The sequence below is a fragment of the Lethenteron reissneri genome, chromosome 36 (genome assembly GCF_015708825.2).
Source record: "Lethenteron reissneri isolate LAM-NWPU_2019-01 chromosome 36, ASM1570882v1, whole genome shotgun sequence".
Classification (NCBI taxonomy): Eukaryota; Metazoa; Chordata; class Hyperoartia; order Petromyzontiformes; family Petromyzontidae; genus Lethenteron; species Lethenteron reissneri.
In genome coordinates, this window is record NC_083814.1 from 13,405,260 (window position 1) to 13,421,243 (window position 15,984).

Genomic DNA, 15,984 nt, shown 5'->3' on the forward strand with positions numbered 1-15,984 from the left:
GAGGCCTGGCCGTGGTGTGAGCAATCATTTGCAGCTCTGCACCTTTGCCCGGTTTTGGCAATGCGTCCACATTGTACCCTGAGCTCGCGGGGAACTGGCCTTGAATGGCGTGCCACAATGCATGCTTTTAGTTTAGTATTCCTTGTATAGGAGTGGTGGGAGGGAGGGAGTGGAGGAGCATCGGTTAGCGTATTGCACTATAAGCCCAACAACCTGAATGATTCCCGGCCACGGCAAACTAACATCAGTGCACAATGATATCAGAACCCATCTTCACTAACCCGAACTGACCAGCTTGATGAAATGTGGTCAAACAATTGCCATGACCGGCGTCTGTATTCGTTCAGCAGGAGTTGACCTGTCCCGAGATGTGGCACCGATGTTGCTGTGTAGGACCAGTTCAGGAGACTGCGCGGTTTTCATAACAGGCTCAGGTGCTCACCGATAAATGTCCGGCTCTGGTTCTGAGTTACTCAGAATCCGAATATTTAGACTGCAAGAGGAATCCGATTACATATGAAGCTCTTTTTCACAGATGTCGAGTACAGGGGGGGGTCAGTCTAACCCTAACCCCATATTGTATTATCTCCCTTCTACCCCCCGTCCACTCCGCTGCTCCCTTCTGTTCAAGGCCCCCATTCCATCCTCTGCCCATAACGCACACACAGAGGATGTCAGGCAGTCCAACATCAACACGTGACCCGATGGCAAACACTTGATTTGTAGACCACTGCCATGCGTAGGTGATTCATCTTTGACCAAAATACCTCGCCAACCAGTGATCCTGTGTCATTACTTTTGGTTACTGAACCAGGCATTTCATGCGCAATTTGAAAAATATCGAGACGTCACGGCACATTGAGAACATTGTCAAGAGCTGCCCGCCTCTAAAACACAGCGCTGGCATCATTCCACTTGCAGCGCACACCCGAGTCCCCTGGTGAGTGGTGGGTTCCACCCACCGGGGACTCCTTGGTTGTTGTAGTTGTTGTAATTGTTGTTGCAGTTGTTGTTGTAATTGTTTTCATTTGTATTATTGTTGCGCCCCGCGCTGTGCCTCAGTGTTGTTTTGTCGGCTCTAACCAACCTCCTTTGGTTGCCACCTGTCCAGGTTTGACCCGGATAGTTCGTAAATGGACGCGTGTGTTCGGGTGATAAGAGCTGATTGTACCGAAGTCGGGTACCCCCGTCGCGTTGCGCGCGAATATTCCATAGGCGAGCACAGATGACTGATTGAGGTCTATGGTGGACAATCTGGCGACCCTAGCCCCCCCCCCCATCACTCTGCCCCCCACCCCTCTATGCGGATAGCTCTACGATTGTAAAGGATCATCTTGAGATACGATTGCAGATCGTCTCTCGATGCCACGTTGACTTCCGCAGGGCTCTCTAAATGGACGGCGGCTTATCGTCAGGCAGGCCAGACGTAATGGTTATGTATTGTCACTTGCTCCACTCATCACCTAATCTGGACGCATACCTGAGTATTTTGTAACGTCGATAGGAAGAATGCACGGCATTGCATGGCCCGTGAGTGAGGGTGTGACGACATGCGGGGCGACAAAGCTAACCCCGGGACGACACCTCCCCTCTCTCCAGACCGCATTTAACTCAGAGCCAAGCAACACCTTAAATTAACACATTTAAATCCATTACGCGCAAAGATCGTAAACCACACCATGTCTAAGCTGAACTTCACAAGCAAGAATATTACAAGATGTGTTGTCTTCATTGTGACGCTGTGGCTTATTCTGCTATGCAGCGGTGAGTAGCAATCAAGAGTAATTATACACGGACAATTGAGACTAGTTGTAAATGGTTTGACAAGACAAAGGCTTTCTATATAATATCCATTTTGGTGAGATGTTATTTGTGTATTACCGTGATATATATACAAAATAAGGTACTTTAAATATTGTTTGAGTCCTACTCAGTATTTAGAAAATATTCCTTGTATCTTGTCACTTGTTAATTTGTAAAGAAAATAAGGAAAATATGTATAGTTTCAGATGATAAAATGCGAGCTCTCCAACAAGAGGAACAGAATGATCTCGAGACACAGGGCGCGTGTGTGATTAATGTGTTAGATGTTGGTTAATGTGTTAGATGTTGGTTAATGTGTTAGATGTTGGTGTATCTGTTAGATGTTGGTTAATGTGTTAGATGTTGGTGTATCTGTTAGATGTTGGTTAATGTGTTAGATGTTGGTGTATCTGCTAGATGTTGGTTAATGTGTTAGATGTTGGTGTATCTGTTAGATGTTGGTTAATGTGTTAGATGTTGGTGTATCTGCTAGATGTTGGTTAATGTGTTAGATGTTGGTGTATCTGTTAGATGTTGGTTAATGTGTTAGATGTTGGTGTATCTGCTAGATGTTGGTTAATGTGTTAGATGTTGGTGTATCTGTTAGATGTTGGTTAATGTGTTAGATGTTGGTGTATCTGCTAGATGTTGGTTAATGTGTTAGATGTTGGTTTATATGTTATATGTTGGTTAATGTGTTAGATGTTGGTGTATCTGTTAGATGTTGGTTAATGTGTTAGATGTTGGTGTATCTGTTAGATGTTGGTTAATGTGTTAGATGTTGGTGTATCTGTTAGATGTTGGTTAATGTGTTAGATGTTGGTGTATCTGCTAGATGTTGGTTAATGTGTTAGATGTTGGTGTATCTGTTAGATGTTGGTTAATGTGTTAGATGTTGGTGTATCTGCTAGATGTTGGTTAATGTGTTAGATGTTGGTGTATCTGTTGGATGTTGGTTAATGTGTTAGATGTTGGTGTATCTGCTAGATGTTGGTTAATGTGTTAGATGTTGGTGTATCTGTTAGATGTTGGTTAATGTGTTAGATGTTGGTTTATATGTTATATGTTGGTTAATGTGTTAGATGTTGGTGTATCTGTTAGATGTTGGTTAATGTGTTAGATGTTGGTGTATCTGCTAGATGTTGGTTAATGTGTTAGATGTTGGTTTATATGTTATATGTTGGTTAATGTGTTAGATGTTGGTGTATCTGTTATATGTTGAGTGTGTTGGGTGTGGTTAATGTGTTATATGTTGAGTGTGTTGGGTGTTGGTGTATCTGTTTATGTTGAGTGTGTTGGGTGTTGGTTTATCTGTTATATGTTGAGTGTGTTAGATGTTGAGTATGTTGGGTGTTGGTTAACCCGAACCATGCACCACACCGGGCACTTTGTGGCTATTGTCCGAGAGCTAACACCAAGTCCTACTTCACTCGTGGGCTCCACGCGAGGTGGTTCTGATTTCCCTCGTGTGGCCGATGAGAGTGCGTTGTGAGATGACCGCTTGATTGCGTGGGGCTACAGAGTACTTCACTTTTATTGAGCATACGAATAACTGATGAGGACGAAGGTTCTGCTCCCAATGTCTGCTCGGGGTCACGGTCTAAAGCTCACAGTTAAGTTTGCCAGCTCGCCTCAAACAGGAAAGACTTATTACTTAAACAAACTATATTTGGTGTTAACCATTTGACCTTGGTGCACAAGGATAACATAAATTCCACACATTTGTGAATACATTCCTCTGAAAGGAAAACAACTCTATAGTAGCAACATTTCTTCATGGCACATGAAGAGCTATTGCCCGAAACGTCATCCATTTAATAGTTTAGTTTTTCCTTTTAAGAGTTATGGACGAGTGTTTGTTCCTCCCGCTAATAAGGACCGGCGAGTTACTCTCTCACTCTGAAGGAACATTTGCCCATATCAGGTGACCATGGATATTTCACTGTATCAGGATCATTACTGCAGTATTTGTATCACCGGGAATCTTTGCGTTTAAAGCAAGCGAAGGAATGTAGAGAGATATGTTCGCAGACAGCTCGCCAGCCTGACCCTGCTGATGAGACACTGCATGTCAAAACCCGCTCCAGCGTTGTCTTCATTTATAAACCAAGGGTGCCAAAATTATGCACTTCCATAAAATTATAAGGCTGAAGGGATGTGTAAATATACTGCTATTTATTTAATGGAGCGACAGATATGAGAAGCAGATGTCGCCTGTTTAGTTACTTTGTAACTTATACAGGTAGTCCCCGAGTTACGATGCTCCGACTTCCGATATTTCGATCTTACGATGGCGATAGCGATACGACAAAATTGCCATCAACAACTTAACATCGTTCAAGTGTGCAGACGACGGACGTAATCTTGGTGAGTCCAGTACAATATGATATGTGACGATACGTTCAATGCATGTATAATACGTAGCTTTAGCGATTTCATTTGAAGGTTAACACGATACGATAGGCTCAATGCATGTTAAACGTTTTTATAGCAGATAGGATTGTTTCCTGAAAAAACTTTCTATTAAATTGCAGTTCATATAGGTAGGCTAAGAATGTACCTTTTTTTACTTTACATTTTACTGTGCAATACAGTATTGTAATTAATAAATACATACAGTATCTAGTTTATACAGTACGGCACTGTAAATTGCTCTGTTTCGCTAAATCATCACCATTTAAGACTCCTGGGTAGGCGAGGCCATCTTCGACTTACGATATTTTCGACTTACGATGGGGTCGTCGTAACGCATCTCCATCGTAAGTAGAGGACTACCTGTATTCGCCACAACAACCCGAATGCTGATTGTGCAATCGTAAGACGGCAATGCTCTTCTCTGTCACAGCAGACGCAAGCTCAACATCTGGCACGGAAGAGACATACACACCGTCTGCGGATGAATTCACGTTAGCGGGAACAGGTAGGCACTCTTCCCTTCTCACGCACGGCAATTTGTTTGGGAGCTCAGTGCCAAAGTCTGGGTCTGCTCGGCACTGCTGCTGCTGCTGATGCTGCTGCTGCTGCTGATGCTGCTGCTGCTGATGCTGCTGCTGCTGATGCTGCGTGTGGGCGCGACGTGCGAGGAGCGTTCGGCAGCACAGTGGGGAGCACAGCTGGTGTGCACCTGCCGGCCATCTCGATCAGTCAACCCAGAGCACATGGATCTGTTCATCCTGCCAGTGAGCCTTTGATACTTCACGTGGCCTCAAGGTGCACCTCGTCTGGCACAAGCGCCATGGTGACATCATCGTCACTTAGCGGCTGCTGCTGTTGTTGCTGCTGTTGTTGTTGCTGTTGTTGTTGTGCCTGTGACCGCCGCTCCTCTTCTCTGCAGACGCTACCGAGACGCCGCCAGCCGTGAACTCCACAGAGGAATCAACAGACGACCCGGGTGAGTAACCTGCACGACCCACGCGCCGGAAGGTCTCCATCTAGCAGCAGTACATTTACAGAGTTGCTCATCATTTTTTAACCCTAATGAGTCCCATGAATATAAAAAATAACAACCGACTGGTAATGACTCATTGTGCTTATAGACAGACGCACACTCATATCTAAACCGTAGGAGTTGCTGCAATGTTTGCTAACGTCACTTTAACCCAAGAAATATATATTGTACATGTTTATCTCATAGCTACATTATAATCATTAGCATCAACCATGATGTAGCCACTGCTGGAAGATGTTCTGCCCAAAGCCATCGCCACCCTCGTAGTGTCATGATGCATCAGTCCATGTGGCTGATTGTATCGCTCCATATCCACAGTGAATGTCCACTCGGACGTGTTCACGACTTTGGCCACCGCTCCGTAGTCAGTTTTGACCACGAGTCAATAATCCATGAGAAAATTGTTGTTTGGGGGTTATTGAATCACAGTGTTTATTTCCGCTTTCAAAAAGCGATCCAACCCACTTTTGTTGGCCTCTTTATTCCATCACGCATTTAACTCTCCGAGTATTGCATTGAATATTAAATTGTACCCAATACACGGGGTTAATAATGTCTACAACAGAACAGACACACACGCACACACTGCACCATTGCGAGTTACATTGCTGCCACCCACTGAGATATTTTACCATCACTGGGTGCCATGTTCATGTCTTCAGCATCTTCAGTTTAACAAATAACTGTTATCCATTAATATAATGATACTTTTTTTCTGAACCCACAGAAACAGATTTAACACAAGCAGTGACGGCAGAAGCAGGCGTCTCGGATACAACAAATGATGACGATGTCACTGTAACACCAGGTCAGCATTTTGAATGCATAATCGTGTTATCTGTATGCTTGGTCAGAAGCATCAAACAAATCCCACTGATCTTGCTCGCTCACATCATTTGACCTCACCACGTGTAATCGCACGTCTTCACCACTATACATTTTACAAACTTAATTGCGATATGATTAAATAGTAATAAAATCCGGTTGTTTAAAGCGTTTTTCAAATTGGTAATCTCAAAGCGCTGCACATGAAAGATAAAAGTAAAAAATAAAAATGACATAGATTTGAAGCTTTACGTAGGTAAAGAAAATAAAATAAATGAAAACAACTAAATTGAAAACAACTAAATTGAGTTGTTTCCATTTATTTTATTTTTTACCTACGTGACTTTACCGAAAAAAACCAAGAGTATAAATGATATAACTGTTATCCATTAATATGATGATTATCAACCTGCATGGACAGATTTTACAGAAGCAGTGACTGGAGAAACAGACGTTCCCGATTCAACAAATGATGACGACATCACTTCAACACCAGGTCTGCATTGTGAATGCATAATAATTATTGTTATTATTTTGTGTATGTTTGGTTAAAACCCACATGTTGCTGTATAATCTACAGAACCCACAGGCACAGGGCTTCCCTCCACCTTCTTTTCGCGTGCACGCTGTTGTAACTATACAACAATACTACTCTCTACTCCACAAAGACTATACACTTTAATTAATACGACTCCACTGGACTAATCCTATACGACACACTATACCACCCAATGATCGACTCCGCCACACTAATACTACACGATACACTACACAATAATGCGACTCTGAGACACTAAGAGAGCGACTGTTGGCCCCGCCTGTGTAAGCGAACAATGGACAGCGCCTCGTCCACTCTCAATGTGTGGCGGCAACATCACTCGGTACATTTGCCGTGTGCTCGATTCGAACCCACTGTCAGTCCTCACTCAAGGCCCTTCTGCAGCTCACTCAGACAATCTCACATCGCCAAGTGTACTCGGCACGTCTTCCACATGGGTAATTGATGAATTACACTCGTTGCTATTTCCATTCTTGCGATCCCAACGTCGAGGTCTGCTGCTGCTGCTGAGCACGACGCGAGGGCTTCAGCAGAGAGACAGAGAGAGAGACAGAGAGAGACAGAGAGAGACAGAGAGAGACAGAGAGAGATAGAGAGAGAGAGTTCGTTGCGTGTCGCTCTTCCTCCTCCTCTGCTGAAGGAGCGCAGACAGTGGTGCTGAACTGTGTGGGCCAGAGTTTGGGTTGCGATGGTAATCGAACTAATTGCTGCCTGCTCAACGTACATTTATTTTATTTTTCTGGACCCCCACTGACACAGATTTTACAGAAGCAATGACGGAACAAACGGAAGTCCCCGATTCAACAAATTACGACAGCACTTCGACACAAGGTCTGCAGCACAAAACAACTGATACTCCATACACGCCCATATTTACGGCCATGAGTGTTCTCAGTCGCGTAAAAAGGTGCGGGCTTCGCGGGTTGGGACGAGTGTTGAGAATTCTGCTGAATATTCAAGAGTTGTTTATATGTGGTGACATTCAGCATTCCACTATTTCATTCTTTAAATATACCCAACGAACACACAGACTTCCACCTCTTCCACAGTGAAGAACCCACCACACTCGTTTCTCCTGAATATATATGTAGCCTCATCGCCGGTGGGTACACGCGTTGTTAGGAAGGCAGCTGCCGCTATAACGGCCAGGGATACATTGCATCGATGTGTAGCTCCATCCAAGGACCTTCGCGTGTTTTCAGAACTACACAACCTCAACACCAAATCTACCACGGCGCTTACAAATCCCATCGCCCACACGTTTTTTGTGTGCAAAATTGAAAATTACATATTTGTAACGAGTGTTGCCTTGGTATTTGGCATGTCAGGGCAATTGGTGAGCGTGTGTTTGTACGCTCGCAAATTGAATTGGACATTGCCCACTCCTCACCCAGACGCGCGAACGAGACCAACCTCCCCTTAAAGCTCCGATCCCTCCACTGGCTCCAAAGAGAGTCTCAGATCAATATGAAGATCGCCCCCACTATCTTCAAAACCATCCAGGGAATTAGCCTTTCCCACCACTCCCATCCATCTTCTCCCCTCCATGCCCTCTCCACTCCATCAATCAAGGCTTTATGTCAAAACCCAAGTTAAGATTCACTCGGTTGGGAGGTTGCCAATTCTCCTCTGCTATGACCGCAGTCTGGAACTCCCTCCCCCCGGCCATCCGTTCTACCGATTCCCCTTGCCCATGTGCAAGTGGAGGGCCCAATGACTGAATGTCTGAATCCAAATTGTGCGTACTGTGTCGTGCGGTTGTGCGCACGCACCTCGGGATGCTCCCACACGAGCAATGGCAAAGACTGCCTGGTCTGCTACCACGTGTAGGTGGTTCGTGTTTGTACACAAGACTCGGCCGGCCAACGTGTTCCATGACGAGTATTATCACCTTTAGTTAGTGAACAAGCATATCGTGCTTGCTTTTTCATGTGTATGTGACTAAAACTAGTGTGATGAAATCTCACGAATGGACTTGTAAATGCATGTCTGGAAACATACGAAAATATTCTGCTTACAGCACTACCACTAAAATCTGATGCAAAAAAGCAACTTAAATTTATTATTTATTTTTGTTCGTATTTTTCCCCTACACATTTATTACAAATGTTCTATCCGCTTCGTGAGATGCAGAATCCATTCGTAAATCTCACCAAGCAGTGCAGATCCCCGTGTATCAGAGAATGAACGCAGCAAGTTATTTTGCAAATAAATTTTCCTGAAAAATCCCTCAAGCGATATTTTTTTATTGTATTCGGCAGGGGGCGCATAACAGTCAAATTGATATTGTCTCAAAGCTGGAAATTGAGCCAAATTAAGAAACAATTCAAACTTTAAGCAGTTGTTTTGTGCAGTCATTGGTGATTTGGCAGAGCATATCAACTGACTACACTTAAGAGCCCGGTTGAATCGTGATTATTCGCCTGGATTTGAACCCAGGATCTCAGCGAAACTGGCTCAGTGCTCTGAAAACCAATTCTCTGGGCCACCGATTTTTTTCGTTTTTGTGGACTAACATTTAGTTAATAGGTAGCGACTTGACCATGCATTGCTCTCTGGAACCAACAGACACAAAACTGGCACCTTTCCTTTTGAAGGCATGACTTGAAGATGTACAGGAATATCTCTAAAACCCAGACTCATTGCGGAGAGACCCTTTCTAGTTGTGAACGATGTCAACGATATGACAAACTAAGTAATTGAAACACATTCAATGTTAATTAATAGATTAATAATTAAAACCTTGTATATCTAATTCACACTTAATAAACGTATTAATTTCCTGAAATCAACGGGAAAGTTCGTAGTTCAAGCACTTCAGTATGCGGAATTGGGGTGGGGAAGGTTGACAAGTCACTGGTGCTTGTTTGAGTAACTTGAAACAAATTGTGAGTTAGCGGTTGTTTATCCCAGTTTTAAAAATTAAACACTGACAAGACCATGACAACGTATAAGAAGATAGTGTTTGACGAGCAGGAATCCGCGGAACTTCCGTGAGGCTTTTCTGATGAGGAGCAGAGTGCTACTTATCAGTAAACTCTTTAACACGCACACACAAAGACAAGTCCCCCGTAGAGCCGTTAACAGACTGTTGGGGCAAGTGCTGTTAGCGAGTACCGATGAAGGACGGCACGGCACACGAGGAGGTGGGTGGCCAACACCACGCCCGGCCGCCTCTGTCTCCCTAGTGGCGATGCTTACACACCGCACCAGGTACTCATTTGAGGCGGAATCGACCTACGGGAGGCCCATGCCCGATTCAGCTATCATCACTGGTGTTGGCCGTGCGGGAATCGAATGTTCGTAGCGTAGCGCTAACCGCTACACTACCGCTCCCCACACAGACACACATCCGCGTACACACACTCTCAACACACACTCCTAGCGTTGACGTTAGGACTTATTACAGCCGGCTGAGGATGGCTCCGCCAAACCAAATAGTTCGACGGTTCGATTCGCCAGTGCGAGTAGGCGTATTATTATATAAGAAGATAAGATTATAATGATATTATAAAGATAAGAGAGATGTTTCCTCAGAGCCAACAAACACAGACTTCTCAACATTACAAACAGTTGGTCCTAGCCCTACAGAAGATATAACTACATCACCAGCTATGATTATATTGTATTTTGAATAAATTTGACCAACTATCCGAACATATACGATGAAAAATAATTTTCAATATTTCCCTAGAACCAACAGACACAGATGTCCCAACATTACCTACTGATGAACCTGGTCCGACTCCCACAGACGATTTAATATCATCACCAGGTATGAGCATCATGTTATTCATAACACATTTGATGAACTATCTGAACGCATAAAATATTTTAATAATTTTGAAATGTTTCCCCAGAACCAACAAATACAGACTTCACAATATTACCTACAGATGAACCTAGCCCTACGCCTATGGAAGATATAACATCACCAGGTATGATTATCACGTTGCTTTCATCCATAAATTTGACCAATTACCTGAAACTATAAAGTATTAAAACTATTTTCAATGTTTCCCTAGAAACAACAAATACAGACTTCACAACATTACCTACAGATGAACCTAGTTCTACCCCCACGGAAGATATAATATCACCAGGTATGATTATCATGTAGTTTATATCCATGAATTTGACCAATTATCTGAAACTATAAAGTATTCAAACTATTTTCAATGTTTCCCTAGAAACAACAAATACAGACTTCCCAACATCACCTACAGATGAACCTGAATCTACTCCTACAGAAGATGTAACATCACCAGGTATGATTATAAAGTTGTTTTCATCCATACATTTGACATTATCTGAACGTATAAGATGTAAAATAATGGTAAATGTTTCCTCAGAACCGACAATCACAGAATTCCCAACATCACCTACAGATGAACCTGAATCTACTCCTACAGAAGATATAATATCATCAACAGGTATGATTATCATGTTACTTTTATCCATGAATTTGACCAATTATCTGAAACTATAAAGTATTAAAAAAATTTAATTTTTCCCTAGAACCATCAGACACAGACTTCACAACATTACCTACAGATGAACCTAGTCCTACTCCTACAGAAGAATTAACATCATCACCAGGTAGGATTATCAAATTTTTATTCTTAATACATTTGAGAAACTATCCGAACATATAAGATATTTCAATAATTTTCACTGTTTCCCTAGAACCATCAGACACAGACTTCCCAACATCACCTACAGATGAACCTGAATCTACTCCTACAGAAGATGTAACATCAACAGGTATGATTATGAAGTTGTTTTCATCCATACATTTGACATTATCTGAACGTATAAGATGTAAAATAATGGTAAATGTTTCCTCAGAACCGACAATCACAGAGTTCCCAACATCACCTACAGATGAACCTGAATCTACTCCTACAGAAGATATGATATCATCAACAGGTATGATTATCATATTACTTTTATCCATGAATTTGACCAATTATCTGAATCTATGAAGTATTCAAACAATTTTCAATGTTTCCTTAGAACCAACAAATACAGACTTCACAACATTACCTACAGATGAACCTAGTCCTACCCCTACAGAAGAATTAACATCATCACCAGGTAGGATTATCATATTTTTATTCTTGATACGTTTGTATTGAGTCAAACTGAGTCGCAGACGTTGTTCATTTTATAGGCATCACATTTATTATAACACCGTAACACAAAGCGATAACAGCTTCTTTTCCCGATACAGCCTAGGGTTGTGACCACCCAGCTAACTACGCCATACAGAGGGGTTACTGCTAGGAAGGGTCGGACCCTCACTCGGGTCTCCGACCACGTGGTTGCCTCGTAAGACGAAGAGCTTCAGCATGAGACGTAGAGCTTCCCGCTTGTAGGTATTGAGCTTCATGCTTGTCGAATGCAGCGACCCCGGTCCCTCTCAGGGACCCGCCTTATATCCCCCTACGGTCGGGTCCGCTCTGCCCTCGGCCCTGCCCGACTTCTCGAGCATTCTCGTTCCCTCTCGATCCTTCTCAAGAGCTCTCCCTGGACACGTGATCACCCACTAGCCCACCCACCTGGGCCCCTTGTGTGGACACTCTGGATCACGTGTCTACGGTGTCAACCAGAGTGCCATGGCCCGGGGCAACCCTGCCCCTGGGCTGACGCTCACCCACTCCCCCTCGTGGGAGCCCCCACCACACGATGTGCGTGGTGCCCGCACTATCCCAGTGCTCACCAAGCCCTAGTAGTGCTGGTATTATACACAGCCACCCACACGGTGCTGTCCACAATGTAGGAACATCAAACGGCATAGCCCTTCTGGGTGGTCACCATACAGTGACATCCCCCCAATGTCACTACACACTTGATAAACTATCCGAACATTTTAGATATTTCAATAATTTTCACTGTTTCCCTAGAATCATCAGACACAAACTTCCCAACATCACCTACAGACGAACCTGAATCTACTCCTACAGAACATATAATTTCGATTTTAAGCTTTCGTGACTGCAGGGATTCATCTTCTTGGTTCTTTCGGTAAAGTCACGTAGAAGGGAAGTAATAAAATAATAAAAATAAAACATAATAAAACAATTCTCACGACGTTTCGGCCACAACGTAAGCAGCCGTCCTCAGGTGAAGAATGAGACAATGCCATTGTCTCATTCTTCTCATTCTTCACTCTTCACCTGAGGACGGCTGCTTGCGTTGTGGCCGAAACGTCGTGAGAATTGTTTGATTATGTTTTATTTTTATTATTTTATTACTTCCCTTCTACGTGACTTTACCGAAAGAACCAAGAAGAAGAACATATAATATCATCAACAGGTATGATTATCACATTGCTTTTATCCATGAATTTTACCAATTATCTGAATCTATAAGGTGTTAAAACTATTTTCAATGTTTTCCTAGAACCAACAAATACAGACTTCTCAACATTACCTACAGATGAACCTAGTTCTACCCCGACGGAAGATATAATATCACCAGGTATGATTATCATGTTGTTTATATCCAGGAATTTGACCAATTATCTGAAACTATAAAGTATTCAAACAATTTTCAATGTTTCCCTAGAACCAACAAATACAGACTTCACAACATTACCTACAGATGAACCTAGTCCTACCCCTACAGAAGAATTAACATCATCACCAGGTAGGATTATCATATTTTTATTCTTAATACATTTGAGAAACTATCCGAACATATAAGATATTTCAATAATTTTCACTGTTTCCCTAGAACCATCAGACACAGACTTCCCAACATCACCTACAGATGAACCTGAATCTACTCCTACGGAAGATGTAACATCAACAGGTATGATTATAAAGTTGTTTTCATCCATACATTTGACATTATCTGAACATATAACATATCAAAATAATGGTAAATATTTCCTCAGAACCGACAATCACAGAGTTCCCAACATCACCTACAGATGAACCTGAATCTACTACTACAGAAGATATGATATCATCAACAGGTATGATTATCATGTTACTTTTATCCATGAATTTGACCAATTTTCTGAAACTATAAAGTATTACAACTATTTTCAATGTTTCCCTAGAACCAACAAATACAGACTTCACAACATTACCTACAGATGAACCTAGTCCTACCCCTACAGAAGAATTAACATCATCATCAGGTATGATTATCATATTTTTATTCTTGATACATTTGTAGTGAGTCCAACTGAGTCGCAGACGTTGTTCCTTTTAGAGGCAACACATTTATTGTAACACCGTAACACAAAGCGACAACAGCCTCTTTTCCCGATACAGCCTAGGGTTGTGACCACCCAGCTAACTAGGCTATAAAGAGGGGTTACTGCTAGGAAGGGTCGGACCCTCACTCGGGTCTCCGACCACGTGGTTGCCTCGTAAGACAAAGAGCTTCCAGCATGAGATGTAGAGCTTCCAGCTTGTAGGTGTTGAGCTTCCAGCTTGTAGAATGCAGCGACCCCGGCCCCTCCCAGGGACCCGCCTTATATCCCCCTACGGTCGGGTCCGCTCTGCCCTCGGCCCTGCCCGCCTTCTCGAGCATTCTCGTTCCCTCTCGATCCTTCTCAAGAGCTCTCCCTGGACACGTGATCACCCACTAGCCCACCCACCTGGGGCCCCTTGTGTGGACACTCTGGATCACGTGTCTACGGTGTCAACCAGAGTGCCATGGCCCGGGGCAACCCTGCCCCTGGGCTGACGCTCACCCACTCACCCTCGTGGGAGCCCCCACTACACGATGTGCGTGGTGCCCGCACTATCCCAGTGCTCACCAAGCCCTAGTAGTGCTGGTATTATACACAGCCACCCACACGGTGCTGTCCACAATGTAGGAACATCAAACGGCATGGCCCTTCTGGGTGGTCACCATACAATGACATCCCCCCAATGTCACTACACACTTGATAAACTATCCGAACATTTTAGATATGTCAATAATTTTCACTGTTTCCCTAGAACCATCAGACACAGACTTCCCAACATCACCTACAGATGAACCTGAATCTACTCCTACAGAAGATGTAACATCACCAGGTATGATTATAAAGTTGTTTTCATCCATACATTTGACATTATCTGAACATATAAGCTTTCAAAATAATGGTAAATGTTTCCTCAGAACCGACAATCACAGAGTTCCCAACATCACCTACAGATGAACCTGAATCTACTACTACAGAAGATATAATATCATCAACAGGTATGATTATCATGTTACTTTTATCCATGAATTTGACCAATTATCTGAAACTATAAAGTATTCAAACAATGTTCAATGTTTCCCTAGAACCAACAAATACAGACTTCTCAACATTAACTACAGATGAACCTAGTTCTACCCCGACGGAAGATATAATATCACCAGGTATGATTATCATGTAGTTTATATCCATGAATTTGACCAATTATCTGAAACTATAAAGTATTCAAACAATTTTCAATGTTTCCCTAGAACCAACAAATACAGACTTCACAACATTACCTACAGATGAACCTAGTCCTACCCCTACAGAAGAATTAACATCATCACCAGGTAGGATTATCAGATTTTTATTCTTAAAACATTTGAGAAACTATCCGAACATATAAGATATTTCAATAATTTTCACTTTTTCCCTAGAACCATCAGACACAGACTTCCCAACATCACCTACAGATGAACCTGAATCTACTCCTACGGAAGATGTAACATCAACAGGTATGATTATAAAGTTGTTTTCATCCATACATTTGACATTATCTGAACATATAACATATCAAAATAATGGTAAATATTTCCTCAGAAGCGACAATCACAGAGTTCCCAACATCACCTACAGATGAACCTGAATCTACTACTACAGAAGATATGATATCATCAACAGGTATGATTATCATGTTACTTTTATCCATGAATTTGACCAATTATCTGAAACTATAAAGTATTACAACTATTTTCAATGTTTCCCTAGAACCAACAAATACAGACTTCACAACATTACCTACAGATGAACCTAGTCCTACCCCTACAGAAGAATTAACATCATCATCAGGTATGATTATCATATTTTTATTCTTGATACATTTGTAGTGAGTCCAACTGAGTCGCAGACGTTGTTCCTTTTAGAGGCAACACATTTATTGTAACACCGTAACACAAAGCGATAACAGCCTCTTTTCCCGATACAGCCTAGGGTGGTGACCACCCAGCTAACTAGGCTATAAAGAGGGGTTACTGCTAGGAAGGGTCGGACCCTCACTCGGGTCTCCGACCACGTGGTTGCCTCGTAAAACGAAGAGCTTCCAGCATGAGATGTAGAGCTTCCAGCTTGTAGGTGTTGAGCTTCCAGCTTGTAGAATGCAGC

The 15,984-nt window shown here is 42.7% G+C and overlaps 1 protein-coding gene across 17 annotated transcripts in view; it reads left to right on the forward strand.

Moving 5' to 3' along the window:
• The first annotated feature begins 1,607 nt into the window (after positions 1–1,607).
• LOC133351196 (mucin-4-like) overlaps positions 1,608–15,984 on the forward strand; it is a 62,645-nt gene continuing 48,268 nt past the window's right edge. For 12 of the 17 annotated variants that reach the window (XM_061566224.1, XM_061566238.1, XM_061566239.1 and 9 more), the window contains exons 1-27: positions 1,608–1,764; positions 4,649–4,723; positions 5,138–5,194; positions 5,979–6,059; positions 6,498–6,572; positions 7,395–7,466; positions 10,330–10,410; positions 10,496–10,573; positions 10,661–10,738; positions 10,826–10,903; positions 10,988–11,068; positions 11,154–11,234; positions 11,322–11,399; positions 11,484–11,564; positions 11,652–11,732; positions 13,041–13,118; positions 13,206–13,286; positions 13,374–13,451; positions 13,537–13,617; positions 13,705–13,785; positions 14,597–14,674; positions 14,760–14,840; positions 14,928–15,005; positions 15,093–15,173; positions 15,261–15,338; positions 15,424–15,504; positions 15,592–15,672. In XM_061566224.1, coding sequence (XP_061422208.1) covers positions 1,680–1,764; positions 4,649–4,723; positions 5,138–5,194; positions 5,979–6,059; positions 6,498–6,572; positions 7,395–7,466; positions 10,330–10,410; positions 10,496–10,573; positions 10,661–10,738; positions 10,826–10,903; positions 10,988–11,068; positions 11,154–11,234; positions 11,322–11,399; positions 11,484–11,564; positions 11,652–11,732; positions 13,041–13,118; positions 13,206–13,286; positions 13,374–13,451; positions 13,537–13,617; positions 13,705–13,785; positions 14,597–14,674; positions 14,760–14,840; positions 14,928–15,005; positions 15,093–15,173; positions 15,261–15,338; positions 15,424–15,504; positions 15,592–15,672 — 2,119 coding nt within the window. In that variant the 5' untranslated portion in view covers positions 1,608–1,679. The remainder of the gene's footprint in view (positions 1,765–4,648; positions 4,724–5,137; positions 5,195–5,978; positions 6,060–6,497; positions 6,573–7,394; positions 7,467–10,329; positions 10,411–10,495; positions 10,574–10,660; positions 10,739–10,825; positions 10,904–10,987; positions 11,069–11,153; positions 11,235–11,321; positions 11,400–11,483; positions 11,565–11,651; positions 11,733–13,040; positions 13,119–13,205; positions 13,287–13,373; positions 13,452–13,536; positions 13,618–13,704; positions 13,786–14,596; positions 14,675–14,759; positions 14,841–14,927; positions 15,006–15,092; positions 15,174–15,260; positions 15,339–15,423; positions 15,505–15,591; positions 15,673–15,984) is intronic. The other 5 variants (XM_061566225.1, XM_061566227.1, XM_061566229.1 and 2 more) reach the window with 5 other exon arrangements.